General features: G+C 35.9%; 1 protein-coding gene and 1 non-coding gene across 2 annotated transcripts; one reads left to right on the forward strand and one right to left on the reverse strand.

Annotated features, from left to right (window-relative positions):
- Positions 1-1,911: 1,911 nt before the first annotated feature.
- Positions 1,912-18,192, reverse strand: LOC141444165 (uncharacterized). Its single transcript, XM_074109622.1, has 3 exons — positions 18,010-18,192; positions 6,489-7,900; positions 1,912-4,014 (listed from the first exon to the last, which is right to left on the reverse strand). The coding sequence occupies exons 1-3, from the start codon at positions 18,011-18,013 to the stop codon at positions 3,808-3,810; spliced, it is 1,623 nt and encodes a 540-aa protein (XP_073965723.1). The 5' UTR covers positions 18,014-18,192; the 3' UTR covers positions 1,912-3,807.
- A 2,894-nt stretch (positions 18,193-21,086) lies between these two features.
- On the forward strand, positions 21,087-21,158 carry TRNAP-AGG (transfer RNA proline (anticodon AGG)). Its single transcript has one exon. It is a non-coding gene; the product is annotated as a tRNA-Pro (tRNA).
- Positions 21,159-26,080: the final 4,922 nt, after the last annotated feature.

Genomic DNA, 26,080 nt, shown 5'->3' on the forward strand with positions numbered 1-26,080 from the left:
TTTGAAAATATGTTTTACAGAATATCAATGAAATCTGATTGGATCTGTAGAATCCGACCCGTTTTCATTGCCCTCGAATGTATCTATTCGCCAAAATCGACTAGCAACTACTCGCCATAAAATATTTTTTATTTAAATAAATAACGATAAATGGCAAATTTAAAAATATTTCAAGCTTTCTAGTTATAAATTAGTGTGTTAATTAATAAATTACGTGTAAAATTTAATAGGTATAAAAATATACAATGTAATTTCGGCATAAGACATAACATTTTATTATGATGTATGTTTAATTTTGAATTAAATATTTTTTGACATAGACCAATAACGAACCAAAGTACTCAGAAGTATATAATTAATTTAGGCAAGATAATGAACAATCTGTTTGCAAAATGCACGTTTAAACACGGACGCCATTTTCTTAGTATAGGTAGTGCCACGAGAGCTAAGTGAATACGCACACAGCTACAAAAAGAACTGATTGCACAAAAGGAGAATGAATTAAATTAATAATGTCAAAATCCTGCTGTCATAACGCGACATGTTCTTATGTGCGTGACCTTAACTCTCGTGGCACTAGCTCTAGCTATAACTGCCATATTTTAGCAGTAAAACGTAAAAGAAATTATAAACTTTCATCACTTCTCTACTCTTTATTTTAAAATAATGTAAGTACACGCTTTTATGCTCTTCCATTTTTACCTTTAGGTACTTAGCTACTTTGTTAACCTCCTTGTCAAAATGTGTTTTTTATTTTCACGCTCACATTATACAAGGAGTTATAAAGTTGATCCGCATTTTTTCAGCATATGTACGAGCAAGTTTATGTGAACGAACACACATGTAAAGGTATACCGTAGTATTAATTACCTATTTTTTTAGTTAGGTTAAATCTTTGACTCGCTACAGTTTGAACACCGATCATATGATATGGATACGTAACAGGCAAGTACATCGGTAACTTCTAATCCCTGATTCAAAAACGTTTGTTAAACTTTAATATTAACAGAGCAAAACAACTTAGCAACAAAATAATCGCAAATAACATTAAATAGACGAGTTAGAGAGTATTTCCAATCTCTTCACCGCAGGTCTTTTTTAAAAAGACCGTTAGATAACCTATTGAAAGTTTTTTCGTCATCGGTTTCCTGATATAATTTCTTACTTTAATGGACGGATGTTCTCACGTTATACCTAATATAATAGGCCTTATGGCTCAAGAGAAACTAACTCTTAGCCGTAAATTACTCCGTAAATCTTTAAAATAGAGTCGATGTTGCGAACAGACAGCTACTGTGCCATCGCACACCACATAAGTAGCAAATTAAATCTAGTGGACCTAAAGACCACTTGAACTATGTTAAACGACACTTCCGTGGTTTTTAATTGTGGTCAGACGATTATTTATTTCTCTCGTGTTACGTTCGTGTTCAAATTTTTAATATCCCTTCAAAATTTTCGGACGAACAGTAATTTGAATTTTGGAATAGATTAAGTTTCTTTCCGAATTGAAATTGGTTACGTAATCTACTTATGAAATAAATGGTGGTGACGTTGGCACCGTTGTCTATGATACTCATGCACGGCAATTGCAATAGAAAAGGAGAGTCTTGTCATCAATTCAATGAGATCTTACTTTGCAGTGGCCTGCATTTGAGAAACACTGCAAATAAAGCCGCCGGTTACCTTTACTACGGCGGGCTATGGAGCCCTACTAACAAGCCACTCGTGACCACGGCCACTGTAATGTGGTCGAAACGTCGCAGTAGTTATTAAGTACTCGTTTGTTGGCGTGATGGGCCCCGAATCCTGATTGTGGTAGTACCTAATTATGAGTGAAAATCACGAAAGTTTAAAACATCGTACTAAGGTTTGTACGAATAAAGGTAATGATCAATAAAAAATATCTACTTTAATATTAGGAATTATTTAGGTAGATTCAAGATCTTTATTTGAAGAACGCCTTCGTCGTTTTCAAAGATTTGTCATTGCTTAATCAAATCAATATTAATCTAGCAACACTATTTTTCATCACACTTGCTCGTAAACAGTGTCATAACATGCAGGCTACCTTGGTTGCAACCCCCCAAATAAAACCCTCGACCTTAATGTGCTTGTCATGAAACCCGTGGTCGGTAAATGAGTCATTGCGCGTACACATTTTCTTGTCATGAAGCCCAAGGTCGGTAAATGAGTCAGTGCCCGTACTGATGGCGCTGCGCCGTGCGCGTGCGCGCGCTCTTGCTGCAGGACCACATGGTCTACATGCACACGCACGTTGCGGCGCATGCTGCGGGAGGGGGAGGGGGAGGGCGGCGCTGCCAAGAGCACAGCCTAAGGTATCGCCAATATTTGGAAGAATTATATTTTTTCTTTTACAAATATAAAATTTTACTCGCAAATGTGATGAAAAACATTGTATGTCGCACGGGCGGTACTAGAATTACGAACATCGACTCATTAAAGCCCTCAGTCTTCGACTTCGGGCTTCTAATAGACTCTCGTTCGTAATTCCTTATTTACCACCCTTAAGACACAATGTACTAATAAAACTCTTCGAATAAAACATTTACAAGATTATGTGTCTAACTCGCTTTGTACTTCAAATCGTTATCCCAATTAACGTTATTGTTAGGGCAGATAATATGCGGAAGCACAATCTCATCATAATTATATTACGTAAATAGTGTAACATTTATGTAATACCTCTGTGTAAGCGATGAAATGTCGTACAAGTAATGCACACCATAAAAGCCTCACTTTCACACTGATTTCTCTTTTCACAAAATAACTTGCACATATTATTTGCCGGTCTAAGGTTTTGGCGGGAAAAGTATAAGTATAAATTTTGACGCCATTTTCTTTAGTGCCATTCGCGCGCTAGACTCCGACTGAAGTGCATTCAGCTTATAATTAAGCACTATTATTTTACATACAAATAATTGTTAACAGTAAAATTGTGTTAGTGTGTATTGTTAATAAATAGATCGTTATTGTTTTGTTTCATTTTGTACTAATGTCCTAAGTATGCTATTATTATTATTTATTATTTAGCAACCTGTAGAGGTGTCCCACTGCTGGGCAAAGGCCTCCCTCCAAGTATGCTAATAAGATAAAAATTAATGAAATTGTATCACAAAAGTTTTCACGTATTTTTCAAGGTTTAATTTATCTAGAAAACTTTCTAACGCTTAAATGTAAATTTCTTGTTATTATTATATGTATTTCAATGATATTCAGACAAAGAAGGCTTATAACGGTGATTTGTAATAAACCTTAAATTAAGTAGTAACCTTATAGACTGAATAGAGAAATTTTACACAAGATTTAACACATGCACATCGAAAATGTTAGAAACAATATCGAATCATATAAATACACTTTCTCAAACATTTCTGAGATAAGGTAAACGTACGAGTGCTCGTCACTGTCCCAATAGTTGGCATCTTTAATCTTGTCATTAGCAATAGAGATGACAGCAGGGTGTCGCCTACGTTTATCTTAATAAAGTCACTCACAACACACTGGACAAAAATGCCAAAGGTTTCGTCTAGGACTAAACTATAGGTACCTCAACAGTGCCGTTGGCGTAGCTAGGTAACAAAAGGCCCTGGGGCAAAAATAAATTAGGCCCCCAACTGAACTATTTAAAATCGTTTGTTCCGTATTCCGAATGTGGGAGAATTTTCACAAGTTCAATTTATAGTTTTTAAGTCAGAGACCGAGGGGCCCCCTGAGCCTGGGGACCCGGGGCACTGCCCCGTCTAGCCCTCCGGTAGCTACGCCACTGTACCTCAATGTTTGTACCTACTGTAAGTGATCATACGATATATCAGCATGGAATCCCTCAGGACCGGCGGAATACCGAACCTTCTGCATCCTACCATCTGGTAGGAGGACGTGGTAGGCCCCATTAGTTTTACCACCGCTCTTGGCTTCTTGGTGCCCGAAATCGTTCCCGCTTTTGTGATCCCGCACTCGGTAGCCGAATTCGTAGTTTGCTGCGTAGTGGAGCTGGAAAATAAGAAATAAAATAAATTGCCGAAATAAGGGTAAGTATAGTAACTGTACCTACTGCCTTTCGCCGTAATCGATCGATGTTTGATAAAATAAAGGATTTTGATGTTAGTAACTACGAAAATGTTTAGTTCCCTTTTATCTGGTTGAGTTACAAAATGTTAGTGGTTATGTTTAAAACTATATTAGTTTTATATTTTGTTTACTCGTATGTGCTAAACTGTAAGATATTTTTTCAGCTACCTTCTTATATTTTATATTGTTAAATTATCGATTGGTATTGATTTCGAAATTAGAATTCGTTTTCGAATCAGCTAATTGTTCTTAAAATTTTACTGGTTATTTTGTATGCTGTTATTATTTAATCAAAAAATAGTTATTGCAGCTGATGCAAAATACTAAAATAATCAAAATTTCAAAGATCTTGCATTGAAATTCTGGTTTACAAAATTATTATTTAGATATTTTATAACAATTGGTTTTATAAATCGTATTTTGTCTTGATTTGTTAATTTTAGTTGAAAAAGTATTGTGTAATCTTATATGTTGTTACAAATCTACCTAGAAGTATCTATATTCCGTAACTACTTACATATTTTTTATTTTTAATAAATATTAACGCAAAATATAAAGAGTTTGAAGAATAATAAATATTTTAGTAAAACTGAAATCTCATCATTTTCCTCTTATATTTTTAATCGTGTTAATTAGATTAAATATTTTAGGGCTTTTGGGTCATAAAATAAATTAATAGTGTACATAATCACATGTTTATTAATTATACAACTATACATACAAATTATATTCAAGTTTTAAAATTATGAATAATTTATTTTTTTAAATACTTAAATAAAAAATGAATACTAACTTCTTAATTAGGTATAGGTTAGGTACCTACACTCGTAACATTATAAGAGGTAAAAGTCTTCTTTGTATCAAACATTATTAAAATCGTAGAATATAATGTCATTGTAGATTATAAAATAATAATAGCAACAAGAATTTAGGGTCAAATACAGTTTGAGTCAACGATATCCACATCAACATTAAACCATAGATAATAAAACGATCAATTTTTATTTTTATTTTATATAGTTTAATGGTTGGGTTAGCGCCGAACTAGCTAAACTACACCCAAATACCCTTAACCTACCCCATAAAATAAATAGTTACTAGTCTTTTAATATATAAAGATTAAGGGGCTGTTTCACCACCCATTGATTAGTGTAAACTGACGATTAAATCATCACGGCATCACGTCTCCGTCTATTCGAACAAAACAAATAGAGACGGCATCACATTTAACCGTCAGTTAAGACTAATCAATGGATGGTGAAACAGCCCAGGTGGTGAAGTATTATGCACGCGTCATTTGTAGATTTTTTATACGCTACAGTATTTTTTGCAGGAACCACAGTTTGGTATAGGTATATGTATTATCCGTAAGTATTTTTTTGAGATTCAGGCCGATATTAAGTATAATTAATTTCGATGTACGCTATATGTGGTTATGTAGATTGGAAAAATTACCTACTAGTATTGTGTATTAAAAACATTATTCACGCTCCTAGCCAATAAGTAGGTGAGTTGGTTATCATATTAACTGGGTTGTATAAAGAATCACGACCTTTTTGTATACTTAAGTAATCTTTATATTAGGTGCTCTAAAACTTTGATTATTACTTAAATTAGTGCCCCGTTATTTGTTGTATTTTATGCAAAGTTTTTTTAATCTTACTCTGTCTATGGGCGGGAGGGAAGCGCCGCTTAAACTTTCTAAACGATGGCCGCTTATGTTTCTTTTTAGACAACGCCGTTTGAAATACGTCGAGATGCTCTATGTTCAAGTTGTGGTGGCCTATGAGGCTCTTCAGTTGCGTTTCTGAGAGGACGTAGAGATGTTCGCTTGGGGACTTGTGACCGTTAGAAATTCCAATATGGTGGGCAGCGCTTGAGTCATAACCTTGGCTATAGGACGCCGAAGTGTCAAAAGTTATAGGCGTCCCGTACGAAGTTTCAGGAACACCGTACTGCGGGACTTCAGGGAGTCTTTTTTTAAAATGATTACTATTTTGATTACTGTAGCCATTATTTGGCGCGTAGCTACTAAAAGAATGCTTTGGTTTAGGTTCATAATCGTAGTCTGAAAAATCGACACCGTAATCGTCCTCGTAATACGCGTCTCTTTGGTTCTGTCCTAAAGGGTGCTGTCGCGTATTATCCTCGTAATCATCGTATATGTAGTCTGTGGCTTCTCCTATCGGGAATTTAGGGGTCACTAGAAACGTGGACATTTCGTTAAAACGCTTTCTTCCTAAAGGGTTAATTCTTATGAGAGACTCCGCTTGAGGAGCAGCAGTGTTGTTCGAGCTGACAGAAGAATTAGTGTCACCAGGGATTAGGAAAGGATTAGTATCAAGTGTAGACCTTCGTTTTCGATTATTAGCTACTTTGGGAAGTTGATTACTTACACTGTCATCGCCGTATGCTGATACTCCTGTGCCGTCTCCAGTTAAATGTTGGATGCCTGTGTGCTGCGCGTTGTGGTGAAGATACCTCTCGCTTTGGTCTCCTTCGTCTTTACCGTGGTGCGCAGGTATAGGCGCATATTGTAGCGCTTGATAGTTAGCATAACTAGGCTGTGCAGGGTCTTCATTTACATAATAGTCAGGCTCTTTATACTGCGCTTTGTGTCCCGTACTGATAGTCTGACTGGCCACTTCTACTTTATAATAATTGTTACTTTTAGTTGTTGTTGTGTCTTGAGTTTCTTGAAGCGCTTGTGTTTGTACTGCTTGCGGTGCGTAGGTTCTTAGCTTATTTATTTTATTGGGATCTTCGATGTCGTCTACTTCTTCAGTGATCGGTTTGTGGTCTTTAGCAGGTTCTGGTATGTACCCACTGGCGTAGTGTGGTATTTGTGCGTATTTGGTGTAGTCATACTGCTGGGCGAGAGTCGGTCTAGGTGAATCCTTTAGATAGAAATACAAGTCAATTGGTGTCTCAAGATTGCTTTTTTGTTCTTCTTCCTCATTCTGCTTTGCGGATATTATTAGGGCATTCAAATCTGATAGCTGATCTTTAGGATTCTTCTTCAACATAGATTTTAACGCTTCGATGTCCTGAGCGGAGTGGTATTCCTGCATTTGGCTGTAATGCTTCGGATAGACATATTTTGTGTTGCTAGGGATAGCTTCTGTGTACAGATTGCTTTCGTGTGAAGTTTGGTAATGAGACAAACCAACGTTACCGTTAGGTTTGATTGTAACACCTTGATCGTATGTTGGTGCTGGCGAGACGAGTACTGTCTGGTATCTCTTAGGTTCTAGATGTTGGTAATAATCCAAAGAGCCATGCGATCTGTGATTTCTGCTTCTTTCTTTAACAACTGCATCGGCTTTAGTGATTTTAGTTGGTTCCGGACTTTGTATTCTTACTCTTTCGACTTTCTTCTCTCTTCTTTCCTGTCTTCTAGTTTTAGGAGTGGTTGATGCAACCTTGGCTACGCTTGCTCCGGCTTGTTGCTGTTCTACTGCTAGCTGGTGGCTTTCTTGCGATTCGTGATAAGCTTTCATGTAGCTGTCCATGCGTATGGGTGCTTTGGTCCATCGCTGTAGCTGTGCTCTGTGTTGCCTCACTCTTTCTGCGTTGAACATAGCTTGTTGGTTCTGGGCATGGAGCTTGGCATTTTGCTGGGAGTTGCCAGCTAGAGGATTGCCGTAAGGCAGGTGGCCCGGGCTGCTGACCTTGACCTTGTCGTCAATGCGGGCTTGTTCGTTGATGACTTCATGTACCGGACGTGCGCTGGTTTTGGCCGACTTTGATATACTTACAGGTATTATTAAGAGTAGAGTTGCTATTATTTTTGGGAGCAGCATCGTACCTGAAAATGGTAATGAAACTTTATTAAATATTATATGGACATAAGTATGCAAGTACATTGGAAATAATATTTAGAGGATTGAGTGGTCAAACCCGAATAGTGATGTACGATTTTGTAGGAATTTTGAATTGAGACGTTTTACATAGTGTTACTTTTTCAAGAAGTCATTATTTTTGGAATAATGCAAGTGCAGCCAACAAAAAAGATTGTAGGTATTTTTTTAACAAAAACTTATACATCTTTTGATTGAAAAGCGTTAAATAAACATGTCGCGTCACCGCGGTTTCTTAAGTTATGCCATAATTTAATTTACCATCTTATAATACAAATCCATATTTTAATGACATAATCCGGAAGGAAGGTCAACTCGATATGCTATTACATCACTAAACGATTCGACCAAAGTAGCTTTCACAGGCTTATGACCCAGAATTATTGTATGTATGTATGATCGTGTTACATGATTAATGAGGCAATGGACCGTATAATTTCATTATGTAAAAAAACACACGTCATTCAAGTTCACTCTTGTACAATTGTGGTGAAAAGTGGTTAAGCAGCTATTTATCTTTGATTTCGATTACATTTACGAGTACTTAAATAAATAAACACAAGTCTTGAAAATTTTGTTTAATTACTTGTTGTTATAATTGACACAGTTACCTAATTACATTTATGCAATTGCAATTATTGTTGTGATTATTGAACAATTTTGTTATTTACAAAACTACGTTATGTCAAAGTACCATTATGTATTTTGTCTATTATTCTTTTCAAACTTTACGTAATTTATACGTACCTACCCCGACGCCTTACTTTTGTATATTAATTATTTATACCAATCAGTGATATACCTCATACAAATAGGCTGAAATCGATCATAACCATCTAAGTACTTTTTTTATAAGATTTATACACATATCAAAAAAGTGTTGGGATAAGAAGGTACTCATAATCCCTGGACAGATGTTTTGACTCAGTACCTAAATAGTAATTATGCCTACCTACTTATATTAAAATATTCAAAACTGTTTAAGGACAAAATATCCCTAGAGGCACTTTTGATGAGTGACCTACCTATGTAACGTTAGCTTTGCAATTTAATTTATAAAGAATGTCAGGGTAAACTGTATTTTCCCTCCGACAGTACAGGCTCAATGACCATGATCACTTTCACTGACGCGGCCACCTGCGGAGACCAGTCGTGTGTACGTTCGTCCGTCCGTCCCACCTTAGCTTCTAAACCTGTTTATTTAAAAGGTGTACGTGTGTAAATATAGGTACTTCATGTTTGCAATCTCAGATTATTGGATATTTGTATTTATATGACTTTTAGAAAATTAAATGTACTTACACTTAAAGACATACGTAACTCCTACTTATTTAACCACTAAGCATTGCCTTGTTACCGCGGCTTAACCTCTGTTAAAATACCATAAGAAACCTAATTTCATATTTCGAGGAGAATTAATTTTTTTACTCAATATGTAATGTAATATGAAGCCAAAATTACGAAAGAGATAATAATTATATATGTTGGAAGTGTGTGAGATTTGCCAGAAGGACTTTTCCTATTTGTTGTTGGAATGTGTTCGGAACTCAGACTTGAGAAGAAGAGTTCTTGGAGGTTTGGGTCCCATGCACAATGGCCAGGACAAAGCCATTTGCATATACCACTTCTTTGATAAGTCCCATGTATATGCAGGGAAATGAGCGAGCTCCCATGAGGCTGACATGATCACCTGGTGTTCAGAGCCTCAACAAGAATAAGAAAAAAGAAACTGTTGGAAGGGGGAGACCAAGAAGGACATGATCAGGTTGGGGATGTCCTCAAGAAAGGTCAGAGGCCGCATTGTCTAACGCGCTGACGCTTATGATCGCATGCACCATCCCTTTCTACCCTCGTCTTATTACCGTGTGACAGAAAGAAATGGTGAAAACAATTGTGGGTCGGTGTGTTGGACAATAAAGTCCCATGTAGTACCCGAAACTGGCATGTATGAAAATACTTGTTTAAAGAATGTTGAGTAAGCGAAAGACGTATATATGTCAGGATCGTAAGTAGCAGATGGATTCCGTGAAGACGCCAATCGGTCACAGCGGAAGACCAGCGTTGGCCTACACGGCCAACACTATGCTGAGCTGGGGCCGCTTCGCGAGTTCGCATATTGTTGTTTTTTTTCTTTCTTTAATGTATTTTTATTATGTTTTGTGCGAATAGCGAATAAATATTTCTATTTCTATTTCTATTTATTTCAGATGGAAACAAATACTCTCTGCTACTTGTATGTATGTATGTATGTAAACTCATTATTGTACAAAAGAAAATTAACAAAATACAACTGACAAACTTAGCATTAGTAGCTAGTATTAGTAGGTACATAAGATCATACGTACCTATGTGATAAATGTGTGAAGTGTCGTTGATTATAATAGAGACCTTGCCAGAGTTCCGTACCCAAAGGTAAAAATGGGACCCTGTTACTAAGACTCCACTGTCCGTCTGTCTGTTACCAGGCTGGATGTCATGAACCGTGATTATCGTATTGCTATAGGTACCTAACAATAAATATATGATTACAAAAAATAGTAAATTACTAAAATGTATGAAAAAAACTGGAAGTCGTGGTGCCTAGTGGTTTGACCTATCGCCTCTCAAGCAGAGGGTCGTGGGTTCAAACCCCGGCTCGCACCTCTGAGTTTTTCGAAATTCATGTGCGGAATTACATTTGAAATTTACCACGAGCTTTCCGGTGAAGGAAAACATCGTGAGGAAACCTGCACAAACCTACGAAGCGATTCAATGGTGTGTGTGAAGTTCCCAATCCGCACTGGGCCCGCGTGGGAACTACGGCCCAAGCCCTCTTCTTCTGAGAGGAGGCCTGTGCCCAGCAGTAAGACGTATATAGGCTGGGATGATGAAAAAAACTTAAATAGCGCGAAAAAGTGACGGATGACCTCGATTCTAGAAGTAAATACGCACGATAAAATTTGTATATTTCTCATTACAAGTTCTGTGGGTTCAGTCATCGATAGAGATCAACAAATGAGAGAGTGAGATCACGCGAGAGGTCAATACCATGTGTCAATGGTTCGCTCCCTTTGTTACACACAAACATATTCACACGGCTTTCGTGGGTTTTGCTGCCATTTTGTTCGATTTAATTGGGGCAAGGTTGACATAAATTAATTTAGAAGAATAAGTCGTTTTAATTTAAACAATGTCTAAATTTTACGATTCTTATCACGAAAAATTATTACAGAAATTGGTGGGATTTTTTAATAATGGAAACGTAGCTAATTAGGCAGTATGAGCCGTGAAAAGTTATGTCAGCGCTTTTATAAGAGTCGTCCTAGAGTCGTCTCAATCACTGCAATGGACTATTGTCTTAAGGCAAAAGGCGATAACCCAAAAAAACAACTCTTGTTAAGTAACTGTTAATTTCATGTATTTAAAATACACTAAATACAATAGATAGAATACAAAACCTTGAAATCTCAGTCTCTATAAGATTAGAAGTCGAAATTTATCTATTCATATAAATAATTATTTAGGTACCTATATAAAAAATAAAACATAAAATTTAATAATAGGGGCTTCCTCTTCCAAAGGTAGCGCAGCGAGGGGCATTGTACCATCAGCCAAATAAGTGGTTTATTAATTTTTAAACAGTTCCTATCAAATGAATATTATGACGCTAAAGTCGAACTTTCAAGTTGACAGACACGTCTATTGGCCTTATTGTTTTATGACATGCAAACGATTATCAACTTTAGGGTGGTCTTGAGTCTAGAGTCGTGTCTTCGAATTATTTTTTAATGGTGTCAAAATCCCTATTGTAACTACCAGTCGAATAGGCGTGCGAAGCCAGGGGTAAACTCTAGTAGCTAATAAAAATCGGGACTACTAAGTATACTCCATTTATTTTAACATTTGAAACTTAACGGTAAAATTTGCACGCGTTTTTAAATGAAACAAGAAACTATTTCAAACATAAATAAATACCGTACATGTAGGTATTTTTAGTCCATTTGTGCTCGAAATACTGAGAAACGTGTGTTACAATTTGACCGCTAATTCAAACCTTAAATTAAACGGAGTATAAATATTAATCACGATCTACTTATTTATAAAGCCGAAACGTCAAGATCTTGGCCGCTGCGATGTGGTCGAAATTTCGAGGTACTTAATCTTAGCGATAAACAGTAATTGTGTTAACCCCTACATACGAGTATATTGCCTAGTAAAATCAACACTTTGCTATAGTCACCATCCCAGCCTATACGTCTCACTGGTGGGCACAGGCCTCCTCTCAGAATGAGAGGGCTTGGGCCGTAGTTCCCACGCGGGCCCAGTGCGGATTAGGAATTTCACACACACCCTTGAATTGCTTCGCAGATTTGTGCAGGTTTCCACACGATGTTTTCCTTTACCGTAAAGCTCGTGGTAAATTTCGCACATGAATATGTCAAGTTGTCCCTATTCAATGCAATGGTTTCCGAATTTAACTGAGAAATGAACCAGTGCCCTACAGAAGTGAACGGACGTGTCGAAACAAAATTAGTATCGGGTCTTATCGAGCGCTGGGTGTTGTATATTCCTGTTTAATACGGTTTATTATGTATTAAGGTCTTGCTACACCCACTCGAAGTGTTTCAGATAGTAGGTACTTAAAATTATGACAATAAAACAGACTTTTATTTCACACATATAAATACACAGATCATGGCCGGTATGTATATGTCCCATTGCTGGGCACAGGCTTCTTCTCAGAATGAAAGGGCTTGGGCCGTAGTTCCCACGCGGGCGCGGTACGGATTGGGAACTTCAAACACCTCTCTTCTTCTTTCGCAAGTTCCGCATGTTTCCTCACGATGTTTTCCTTCACCGTAAAGCTTGTGGCAAATTTCAAATGTAATGTCGCAAAATGAATTTCGAAAAACGCAAAGTCAAAGTCAAACTATCTTTATTTGTACACATCTAGGTTATACCCAAGGTGTTATATTAACCTACAAAAAGTAGGAAATCCCCAATTTTAGTCACTTCAAAGTTCAATATCTTAAAAACGGCTAAGCCGATTTTGATGAAACATCAAAGTCAAAGTCAAAATATCTTTATTCAATTTAGGCTACAACAAGCACTTAATGAATGTCAAAAAAAATCTACCACCGGTTCGGAAAAACCTCTGCTGAGAAGAATCCGGCAAGAAACTCAACGAGGTATATATATATATTTTTTTAAAACAGATTTACAATATTATTAAATGACATGTATACATCACAAGTATTTAACACAACTTTATTTTTAACACAGTAGGTTCGCTATTTGAAGGGATCGCTAATGCGGATCGGAATTATTTCCAATATCCCTGTCCATGATATAATCATTAACTTTATAATACGCCTTTGATATTATGTCTTCTTGACAATAGATCTGAATTTTGTATCCGTTTCATTTATAATATTTTTTGTAATTTTATTATAAAAACGTATGCAATTTCCCAGAAAAGACTTTTTGGTTTTAGCCAGTCTGTAAGATGGAACTTTAAGCTTCCCTGTGTTTCTAGTAGCCTTTGGCTTATCGACGTTAGTGGGAAAATCACATATGTTCTTCCTAACATACATGATTATTTCAAAAACATAAAACATGTTTAAGAACCATCGCTAGAAAACCTCATTTCAAATAAAAAAACCGCATTCAAATCGGTCCACCCGTTTAAGAGCTACGGTGCCACAGACAGACACACATAGCGGTCAAACTTATAACACCCCTCTTTTTGCGGCGGAGGTTAAAAAGCTACAGCTAGTACAATATACATATTTTCTACACCTCGTAAAAAATAAGTCTGTTATTTTGTGTATGTGAATTCATGGCCTCGGCGACGTATCTTATATCAAACCAGCAAAAAAACTAACAAACAAAACACTGTACATTTTTTAATTGCATTTTAACAACACATTGTCATTTCCTTATTAGACAACACGATTAATCTCAACAAGAATATTAATTACAAAGGAATAATAACTTCACTATCGCACAAGCTTTTGTCCGCGATTTTGTTTGCTTAGAATTCCTTGCAGTCGTCCTGCGGGAAATATGCATTTTTCTGAAATAGGTAACTAACAAACTAAGGTACGTCCCGTCCCTCGTAATCTAATAACCTATAATAATGAGGGCTATCGCGTATGAATTCGCCACTAGAGGCGAGGTGAGGTCTCCGAAATGTCAAATCTCATAGTTTTTGGGTGAGCTACGCGGGTTTATTTATAATTAGAATAATTTTGTGAATATTTTGCAATATCTGAAATTAATTATGGCAAATATGCGTTCCGGGGCAATGAATGTCTGTGTTTTGAGACAGTTTTGTCTTTCGGAAACCTTTGTCCTCCCTTTTTTCCGAACAAAACGGGGACTATGGAACACTGTGGCATGCTCGATATTTTTATGGTACGATTTTAAGGTGTATTAAATATGATTTTAATTTAAACTTTGTTTTCACACCCGTAATAACAGACTTTGAAAGCCATACTTAAAAACCTCACGCAACAGTGCGCCATCTAGTGAGACAAAAAACGATAGCCCTCATTATCAGAGAGCGGATTTTTCATGGCATTTTTTGACCTGTCATAGTGATTTCTCACTTATCGACTTCCGATATACATACATACGAGTATATCGATACACAACATAAGCTACTAAAGAATATTAAAAGAAGATGTAAACAATAGGCGGCCTTAAGTTAAAAAGCGATCTCTTCCAATTAACTTCCGAGCAGTTGAAAATGTGATATAGACATAATATAATTTAACAATCTCTTTATTTACATAAAAAAGAATAGGCTTGCGTTTCACCACAATCACGCCTCTATCCGCAAAAAAAAAACTACGACGAGCACGACCATTTGCGTATTGAAATAAATTTTAATTAATATTTTGTGGAATAAAAATTTGTAGGTAACCTTTGTTTGTAGTTTGAAACTTTATAGCGCTTTGTATGATGTTTGCGTGACATAATTATGATATGCGGCATGATACATTTAAAATGTTTACATAGTTTTAATTAATGAAATGATAATTTTAATTAGCAGGTGTTAGCAGGTAGTAAACAAAACCAATAATATTTATTACAGAACAATTTTGTATAGGATAAATCACAGCTAAAGAGATATCAATCAATTTTTTGTTTAAAACTATCGCAATTGTCTACCTACGCCAAAGCTAAGCCAAAACTTTGTTAGAAAAAATGTTAGGACTTTTAGGGGGATGTCAGGATTTTTATCGCAGGGCCTACTCCGAAGTTCGAAAATCGAAGTTCGTATCGTACCGACCCTCTCGCTCTCGTTTTAAAATAGTAAGTGTTAGAGGGGCCGAACGACACGAACTTCGATTTTCGAATTTCGTAGTAGCTCTGCAGGACATTTAATTTTTCTATATGGCAACATACGCAAAGAAATCTTGCATGTTTAGTTGCAGAACAGCAGACATCAATTTAAAGCGAATTTAAAAAAACAAAGAGCTATTTAGCCAAACATAACCCACTGGTAATCATAATCGACCATAATGAATTCAGTAGAATTAAGACGTTCCGTTTCAATGATATTCAGCGGATGACACGTCAAATTACGCAATATGACATAACGGAACGTAAGTGTGGGCGCCAATTTTTCCGGTACGCTCGACCAATCAGGATTGAGTTTCTCTCGTTTTAAATTTCAAATCGGGCTATGGGATTATAAATATATTCAGCCAGTATCCGCGACATGGTTAATTCATGAGTACTACATACATGCGTGTATTGTTATGTTTTGCGAAAAATGTTTGATTCACTTTTCTTACGGAGAAGTGGCTTTGATTGGTGAAAATGCTTATTCTAATTCGTATTAAGTATATACAATTTTTAATGATATTTATTTATCTTTAATTCTATTAACGGCTAGCGACTAGCAGAGATTATGTTGGTCAGAGCCTATACATAATAATATATAAGCGACTTTTTTCGTGAGCTTTTTCACATATAGTTGCCTGGACTTGGGCTTTAAGAAACGACAAATAAGTAAATGGTGAGAAATGATCGAAATTTGTTTTGAAAACGTAATGGAGTGCCACCATTGCACAACGTGAGAATACTCCGACACAAGTTTGCACTTTCATCCAAGTAAACTTTACACTTACCTGTGTTACATTTCACACAAGTGTGTAAGACACATGGACAGACTGGGTGGAACCATTTCACTGCAAATGTCATGTTGACTTCCATGCACTTGCCAAACAGTAGTGAACGTGATTTTGAAAAGCTTCCACCCTGGTACGCGATTCAGTTTCTTGATTATTTATACCTACAGCAAACGTCGCAGAACTAGTAATAAATAATAGAAATGTTATCTTGTACCTATTTCCTTCCAGAATTAATGTGGTTGCTTTTCGATTTTCCGCTTTTAATGCACACACGATTATCTTTATGTTTTCGTAGATTTTAGTAAACTACAGCAACTAAAGTACTCGCCCGTGATGTTCGTATAAGTACCTTTTTGAACCACAATCCAGCTCATATTCTGAATAAACTAAGACTTAACTGGGAAAACAAATATAACGGCTTTTTAGCCATATTTAGCTCGCGTGACAGTTCTATTTTCTTATAATTGGTTTCGTGGTAGGAATTTGAATTTGTGTCCGAAGCACAAGAATACTTAATCCCAAATCATCATCATTAGAATGAGAGAGCTGGGGTCGTAGTTCCCATGCGGGTCCAGTGCGGATTGGGAACTTCGCACACAACGTTGAATTTCTACGCAGGTGTGTGCAGATGTTTGTCTGTTTATACTCTTTATTGTCACAATCTTTTTCTTACAGTGAAGGGAAACATTGCAGCGCAGCATCATTGGTAATATGGAGATTTTTAAATGTAATTTCGCACAGAGATGCCGAAAAAGCTCAAGCCTCATGCCCGGGCTTGTTGCGAGACCGTGATAAAACACAATAAACACAATGACTCTTTATTGTGCACCACAATATAGTGAGCAAAGCAGTAGGCACAGAAAACAAAGGTATGAACAATTTTCAAGGCGGCCTTTTTGCGTGGTTAAACTGCTAACTAGGCGACTACTACGTAATAATACCCAACAACACTAGACAAATAATAGACACAAACATGTCAGTACATATTAAGTACCTACTTACAAAAAGTCGTTCCGGTCGTTTAGGAAGTCGAAGGAAGGATGTCTCCAATGACATAACTAAAGGAAAGTCAACCGCCTTGTTGAGTGCGGATGTCCTTAACCCGCGCGTAATCACCGCCATTTAGTGCGATTGCACTTTAATAATAAAGGTAAAAGTTAAAACTGTTTAATTTAACTAATTGTGCAATTTCGTAACACAAAACGAAGAGCATTTTTTTATGATATTTGTGTAAAAACGAGAGGAAACAAGTAGAAAAATACACGCAAATAAAATCCTGCTTATAAGTTCTCTTTGATTTGTTAATGTATACGTTTTTGACAATACAAGCGTTTGCTAAGCAGATTTAAATAAACAAGCGCCACAAATATGTTGCTTTTGAGACAATGGGACCATGATTCTGACCATGGTCAAGAAACTAAGTAGTTTTTTTTATCTAACTTATGTAATGAATTAGTTAGGAAAACGCGAATTAATGGCAATATAAATAGGTAAGAAATAAGCATATACTTAATCGAGTTTATTATTTTAGAAAAATTCTATACTTACCACGAGAAAATATTTCTCGTCAAAAAAAATCTATGCGCAATTTTATTTTAAAGTTAATCAAAGTTTCTGGTTTAACTTTTGACTCTCAATACCTTCATTTATAAAAATAGCTAAACATGATAATATGTCCTTAATTAATAAGCACTCCTTATAATGTCTGTAATAACTGCATGATATTATCTTAGATTGAGCTTGATCACGATTTACCTGTCAGTTTAGAATTGTTAACATTGCAGAGAGAATGATCTAAGAAAGGTCATTCTTGTTAACTAATGTGACATTAAAATAGCTTTTAAAGTCCTAAAGTAAGTAAAATGAATACGCACGAGACGGTTCCAATATTCTAGTTAAAATATAATGTTTAAAGTAATATATAATATACTTACGCATCTTAACAAATCCTTAGGTTCCGAAGAAACAACGTGTTTCTTAAAAACCTAACCCAATATCCAAAGATTCAAACACACCTTACACTTAATAAAAAAAAATACTATCAAAATCCTGGTTATGGTTAATATCACACCATCGCACAAAAACAATTTAAAAATAAACGTGGCGTACGAACGAACTCAAACTTCGAACTGGCAGGTTGGAAGGGAATGTTTTTCGTTTTAAACCGACGTGTGTGGTGGTAAACTTTTAGAGAGTCTGATTAGCGGTAACTATTGACGCTTTCTTGAAGAACAATGTGACAGATTCGACAGAAAAGCGGCAGTGGTTGTAAAACAATGCGATGTGTTTTGCTTTGATTGAAGATGGCTAACGATGCGGTCGAAGGTTGAGCTTTCATTAGAACGATGATAATTTGCTGTGATTTATCCGCTAACGATTTTGTCCGAGATTGCTTTTTAAATAAAATTGTTTATTAAGTCATCTTATTCATTTTAACCTTTCCTCAACTAAGTGTCTTCATTCGACGATAAATTGTTATACTTTATGTACCTATGTAGGTAGAAACAAATTATTATCGTGCCATACCTAATACATAATTTAACTTTGTGCAATTTCAATAATAGAAATATATTTTTTTAAGTCTAGTATTTTTTAAGTAGTTTTTAGGCAGGGCTTTTAGTTGTGTAATAGAATTAGATTATAATTTCATACATAATAATTGTGGCTATGCCCTACCAGGGTACATAATTTCTAGTATTTATAAGTCTTATGTTTTTGCCAAATAAATGAATGAAAAAAAATGTGGGTATAGCAGTTGATTTTTAAATTAGACGATTTTTTCAGATTAAACAAAAAAAAATTAAATTCACCAGCAAGTTATTGTATGGTGCCTTTTTTAATGACGGATCTCGTGACTAGAATATTGTCATTTTTACTGCCCCGAAGGGAATCAGTCCTCTATAAGTATTTGATATTAGTAATTTCACCTTGAAATCTCCACGCGTTGCTGCGAAAAACAGTCTTTAGTAGACGGACGAACAACAGTGATCTTATTCACAAAAATTAAAAAATAAAATCATCCTGGAACAGATTTCTTCTCAATTTGTCAACGTTACTTTTGTTCGAGTAATTAAAAAAAAACATTATGATCAGGCAACTACATCCATACTAATAAAATGCGAAAGTGTGTATGTTTGTATGTTTGTCCGTCTTTCACGTCGAAATAAGATAGAGATAGTTTATGCGCCAGAGAGTGACATAGGCTACTTTTTATCCCGGAAAAATGCACAGTTCCCGAAGGAACGGCGCGCGATAATCGGATTCCTCGCGGGCGAAACCGTGGGCAACAGCTAGTAGGTATGTACCTACATATAAGAGATCTTCTTTAGACTATTATTTATTACTAATCACTTTTCAATTGTGTCAAATCCGACCAATATATTTTTTATGTAAAAATATATTCTATGTCACCCGGAGCATAATAACGAATCGATTGGCACCTTATTTATTAAAATCTGACGAGTAGTCTAGACGCTACGGTGCAACATACCTAGGTACGTAAATACAAACATACATTATACAGTCTAGTCTATAGACTGCTAAAAATCATTACCTTTCCTTTTGGTTTCCCCGTAGTCGAGTAAAAATATAATGATTACACATCTGTGTAATACCTAAATTAAGATTAAATAACCACTTTATCCCCAATTCAGTTGGCATGAGTAAAATTTATTCCACATTGTCGGCTCTGATGCAATCTTTTGTATGAAAAGTGAAATTATCCCATGGCAATGGAGATAGGATCGTAAGAAGTGGCTCGTGTTACGGCATACGTAACAATTTACTTTTTTACTCCGTGAACTGTTGATTTAAGGAAGATATAAGATATTGTGTCTCGCAAACGTAATGGTGGTACTTCACTTGACTAATCTTCTAGCTGTTACAACTCCATCCGCGTAGAGTTCTTTTATCGCTATCTCGCGGGAACATGCAATTTTCCGGGAAACTATCCTGTCCTTTTTTTTAAATTCTACTGGTTGGCAAACGAGCAAGTGGGTCTCCTGATGGTAAGAGATCACCACCGCCCATAAACATCTGCAACACCAGGGGTATTGCAGATGCGTTGCCAACCTAGAGGCCTAAGATGGGATCACCGGCTGTCTTACTCTCCACGCCGAAACACAACAGTGCAAGCACTGCTGCTTCACGGCAGGATTAGCGAGCAAGATGGTGGTAGCAATCCGGGCGGGCCTTGCACAAGGTCCTACCACCTGCAAGTCCTTCCCGGGACTTAAACTATCTGTACTTATACTGAATTTCATCTTCATCTAAATCGGTTCTTCGGTTTAGACGTGATGAGGTAACAAACAAACAGACTTGCAAACTTTCGCATTTAAAATATTAGTGGGAAAGTTCTTATCAAATTGACGCTTATGTTAATTCATCAAAGTGTAATTGACAAGATTAAATTTTTTGAACACCTGTAAATTACTACAGGAATCGAAAGAGTTTTGCCTCCTGAACATGGGAAAATATTTATTATAATTTATTTCTCCATATTTAAAAAATACAAAAAAAAAAAAAAATCTGAATTTGCCAACAGCCCAACACTACCAGTACCACAGAATAGTTATGTTTCCTTTGCCTTTTTCACCAGAAAAAGGAGCTGTCATAATTTTAACAACGTCTACGTCAGATTTACCTACTACGTGATCAAAGTAATGGATCTGTTGTGTGGTAGTTCTGGAGTTATGCCCTTTTAGTATAGCACATCTTAATTTTTTTTATAAATTAAGTAATTAATAATTAAAGCGAAATTTTAAAAATATCAGCGCCTTTCTCTTTCCAAACAGAATACAGAGAACGAATCAAATTATAGTCTTAGAAATATGAAATCTTGTCTTCTTACAAACCGACCATAAATTATTATTATCAAACAATAGATCCACTGGATTTGTACTATCGTCATGATTCAATCAAGAATTGATTCAATAGAGCATTTTGTAATCTGATGACGTTTGTTGAACTGGCTTGTAGAAGCTAAACATCTATTTCGACCACACTGTCACACGGCTCGTTGGTCTAGGGGTATGATTTTCGCTTAGGGTGCGAGAGGTCCCGGGTTCAAATCCCGGACGAGCCCAATCGCTTTTTGCATTTTTTGTCAATTATACCATTCTTCGTTTTTGCTCACAATGATGTTTTTTGTTTTTTTTTCAATTATAAAATTCTTTATTTTTTGTTAACAATTTTCATAATAATTTTTATTGATTGAAATGTTATCTAACAGAATGTATTCGAAAAATCTATCACTGTGAATAAAATCTTATATATATTTTTTTAATAAAAATCACATCATTCGTTATTTTATTGCATGTATTTTAAAGAACTAGCTTTAGCACGCGACGTCGTCCGCCTGAAATACCTAATTAAATTACATGTAAGTACTTCTTTTATACTTCCTTCTTTTTGTGTTAGCTAAAACAGCTCTAATCTCAATGAAAATGAATTTCGGGGCAAACAATCTATGCAGCTTGGTCTTATCCTTAGAAAACATGTAGCTGTTTTAGTTTTAGCCCGGGGGGCGAAGGTCGATCGCCCAGGTATTTTGACGTAAAAAAATCAGTACTATTAGAGGAAGAAAAAAGTTATCCTACAAGGTTTTTTTCTTCTGAGGTACGTTTTGGCAAGATGCATCTTACTTATGAAATAGTACCTAGTTACGAGACATAACAACAAATTATATTAAACAATTAAAATACTTAATAATAATAACATTCTTTGTAACAAAATAACAAAGGGATTGCATTTTGAACCTCACCTAACAAATACTTAAATTTACGTATATTTATGTACAAACAATACAATAAATCTTTATTGTACACCAACACAGTATGCAGTACAGAAAACACAGGTATATAAGTACATAGAGATTTTCTTAGGTAAGCAATAGGCGGCCTTATCGCTTCAGAGCGATCTCTTTACAATGGACAGAAGTAAGGAATAAATTTTAGCAGGTGGTGCAATTTACAGTAGATTAGAACAGTATCAAGAATACATAAAACTAACACATCCAATACACACACACAACAAATCTAAACATATAGACAGGTAGATAGATACCAGATACCATAACAACATATAAATAAGCTAACTATAACATTCATACGCAAGATGACAGATAGTGCTTTGATAGGACTTTGCGCGCCTCAAGTCTATCGGTAGGGAGTTCCACAACCGCTGGCCTGTGCCCTTAGTGTAAGTTTTCGGTTACAAAATACGCTTCGTTCGCGTTCGCGTTATAATCTCGATTTGTATACAAACGCGAACAGCGCCTCTAGCGGAACGTTTGCGATGTTCGTGTTTCCATACAAATTGAGATTTTAACGCGAACGCGATCGAGACGTATTTTGTAACCGAAAACTTACACTAAGGGTACTGGACAGTGTAAGAATAAACGTAGAATTTAGAGTTTGAAAGAGTGACCGTAAGTAATAAGTAAATGTTATACTGATTGAACGTTATACATTATGAAAATAGGTATGCATTTCCGGTTTAAAGAAATTTATTACTCTCAAAAGAAATTTACATTTCACTTAATGAGAAATCATGCATGTTAGTAGTGAACGTTATTGATTTATTACAATATATTATACATTACATTACATTAGTGTTGTTAATTCATTTTTACATTAAAACAAATAGAATAAGCCAAAAACGCAAGAAAAATCATGGAGAAAGAATAAATAAATCTAGTCATTTCCTTATTATACCTACCTAATGTTTCGTGTATAAAATGAAATTATAAAAAATGTATCTCGCCGGACAAACCCTTTGTTAAGCTAGAGATTCTAATTTGAACCCCCCAGTCAAGTCATCTATGAAAATTTTACATTCACTTTAACATTTTGACTTAATTTTGGACGATGGGTCACGTATTAAATCACATGACTAAGCATTATTTACTATGGCGTGTCATTATGCCGAAAAAATTAGATAATCCACCGCACACTTGATAATTTTGTAGAAATCTGTCAAACTTATAAGTGTCTAAGCTAAACTCAAGCTAAAAGTAAGTCAATATCTCTTGTAAACCGAAGCGTGTTACGAAATTGGGAAAGTAGGGGGAAATTCACATTTTTAGAGACCCTACAAAATGGTAGAGTCATTTTACAGCCATCCCAGGACAGTATGGAAACTTATTTAGATCCTTTTATGAAAAAATTTTAAAGAAAAAAAGAAAGTCTACTTTAATATACCTACCTACCTTGTTTCTCCGCTAGCACCGTGCCCCAGCTACATCTGTGCGACATATATATTATGTTGTAACATGCAATAATCGCCCTCCTCCTCTTGCACACAACAGCACAAATAGTGACATGTTTTGAACTTTTTACTAGTTCATTATCAAAGTTTGATAGTTAACTGTTGTCCAAGTAAAAACTCGTTGTTAAACAAAACAATGCCATATCTATTAACCAGTAAACAATTGAAGGTACCACAAACTACCCACATTTTCCTTAACATTATTCTTTAAGCTAACCACCTATTTTTTTTCAACCGACTACGGGGAAGAGAGTACAGTACGATCACTTGGAGTTAACACTTGACAGATGGGCGTGCCTTCAGTCAATTTTCAACTTTGACGTCATACAAATAAAGCCATTTTTAGTATACCGCTACCCACGTTTACAGATTATGTAAAAACTATTTTATTTGTATGACCTCAAAGTTGAAAATTGACTGACACGCCCATCTGTCAAGTGTTAACTCCAAGTAATCATACTGTAACTACTGTTAGTAGTATTTAATTAAGGTTTCTTTCCAGCAAATGTGGTACACATACATATAAAAGTTAAAGGAAGACCATAAAATGTATAACCTTCTTTTTTGAAATAAGCGTAAAAAGACAAATAAAGAAAAAAAACCTTAAAAGTAAAAAAAACATTTTCTTTGTGTAAAGTAATCAAACGTAAAAGGTAAATTTTTTCAACTTTTGTTTTAAAACTAGTGTTGAATCCTCCTTTTAAGTAAAGCACATTAAGAACAATTCGCTCTTTCATACAAGTTGTTCCAAATCCAAAGTCAAAAATAATAGCTAATAACGTAATAACTAATAATAGTTCTTAAAATAGTTGAAATCCCGTTGTAATATCTGGATAAAAAGTAGCCTATATATTATTTCAGATTTCCAGCTATCTACATGCCAAATTACAAGCAAATCCATCCAGCCTTTTTTGCGTGAAGGAGTAACAAGTAACAAACAAACGGACGCGCTCACAAACTTTGGTATTTACAATGTATTACTGGTGTAAACCTATATTTTGATTTAACCCCCCGTATTCGCGAGACTCATTTGTTTTAATAAGCACAAATTCTGCTGATTTAAAAAAATACAAAAGGTAGCCTTAAATTTGGCACGGATCCGCTTCTTAAGCTACAAGGGGTTACATAATTCGATTCATTCAAGAAGTAAACTGAACAATTACAGGATTATGATTAAAGGATCATATTCATATGGGTTAGGTTTTTTTTTTATTCGACTGGATGGCAAACGAGCAAGTGGGTCTCCTGATGTTAAGAGATCACCACCGCCCATAAACATCTGCAACACCAGGGGTATTGCATTGCGTGGATACCTCAAGTGCCAGTAATTTCACCGGCTGTCTTACTCTCCACGCCGAAACACAGCTTCACGGCAGGATTAGCGAGCAAGATGGTGGTAGCAATCCGGGCGGACCTTGCTCAAGGTCCTGCCACCTGCAAACTACAGGTTAGGTTTATTTTTGCTTTCTTGCCCGTGTGGTGTCGGGTTAGACTTACACCTCTCCATTTCTTCCGTGGATGTCGTAAGAGGCGACAAAGGATATAGGTCAAGGTATACCGTAGGCGACAGGCTAGCAACCTGTCACTATTGTACCGTTATTGTCAAACTTAAAACCTAAAATTGCTAAAAGTGGCTCCGAAACGGTAACAAAAAATCGTCGTGTGCTCTGCCTACCCTATTTGAGGATACAGGCGTGATGTTTGACAATGTTTGTGTGTGTGTGTGATGCCTTCTTAGCACTTCTATCATTTCTTACTTAGGTATATCAAAATGTAGCTTATATCAAATATTGTCATCACATACTCGTCCTCCCAGTTTTTGTTAAACTAGTCGTATTTTATTTTTTTCTAAAGAAATATATCTACTAGTGTGTATTTCACGACGTCCCAAGAACTAAACTGCGACGCAGTTGGGCGTCACGTAAGGTTTGGGAGCCTCGGCCACTCTACTGATTCCAACTGATTGATAGTTTAGGGATGTTTGGTAGCAGGTAAGTAAAACACCCTATTAGATTGGAGTATAGAAGAAGAAGAGAGTTTATTTACAAAAATAATCTATATATTCAAATTTACATAGGCGCAATTCGCGAGGGTATCCGCGATCATAACCACGCCTCCAAAAGGTGGCGTGATCTTGCGCCGACACTCATCCATCGCGCTGTCGATGTGGCTTTCCTATAAATACGTGCAGCGCCGAAGTTGTCCACATTTCGCCACGATTTACGTCATCTTCAAGAACCAAGTGTTTAGCTAGCAGCTACAATAGATAGACAACGCACAACCTAAGCTGGAGCTAAGTAGTAGAAATTTTGCAAACATACCTAGTATCATTGAGCGGCACAAAGAAGCGATCGTTGGAATTTCCCACGGGATAGAAAATTCTTAAGACCTAAAACAACCAGCGTTGAATGTTTTGATACAAGTACAGGATGAGAATAGTAGGTACCCTCGAAACATAGCCTTGCCTAGTTCATATTTATTTTTCTTGTCTCTATTGTCTTGAATCCGTTATTGTTTTGTCATCTTCTGAGTGTGTTATGGCAATAAATGATTTTATTTATTTAAGTCTGCCACCGAGGTCGATATGATAGCATACTGCATACTTATATCCTTACTTAATATTATAAATACGAAAGCAGTCGCTGAAATGATTTAGATGAAATTTGTTTGAAAATAGTTTGAGACCCTGGGAAGAATATAAGACAGTATTTATCCCAGAAAATTGCAGTTTCCGAGGGA

Source organism: Choristoneura fumiferana, chromosome 29 (assembly GCF_025370935.1).
Source record: "Choristoneura fumiferana chromosome 29, NRCan_CFum_1, whole genome shotgun sequence".
NCBI classification, from domain to species: Eukaryota; Metazoa; Arthropoda; class Insecta; order Lepidoptera; family Tortricidae; genus Choristoneura; species Choristoneura fumiferana.

What these genes read in the sequence shown, in the direction of transcription:
- LOC141444165 (XM_074109622.1), bottom strand. An exon ending in CAGCATACGGCGATGACAGT is followed by an intron (nt 4,015 to 6,488) that starts GTAAGTAATCAA and finishes CTTATTTTCCAG; the next exon opens with CTCCACTACGCAGCAAACTA.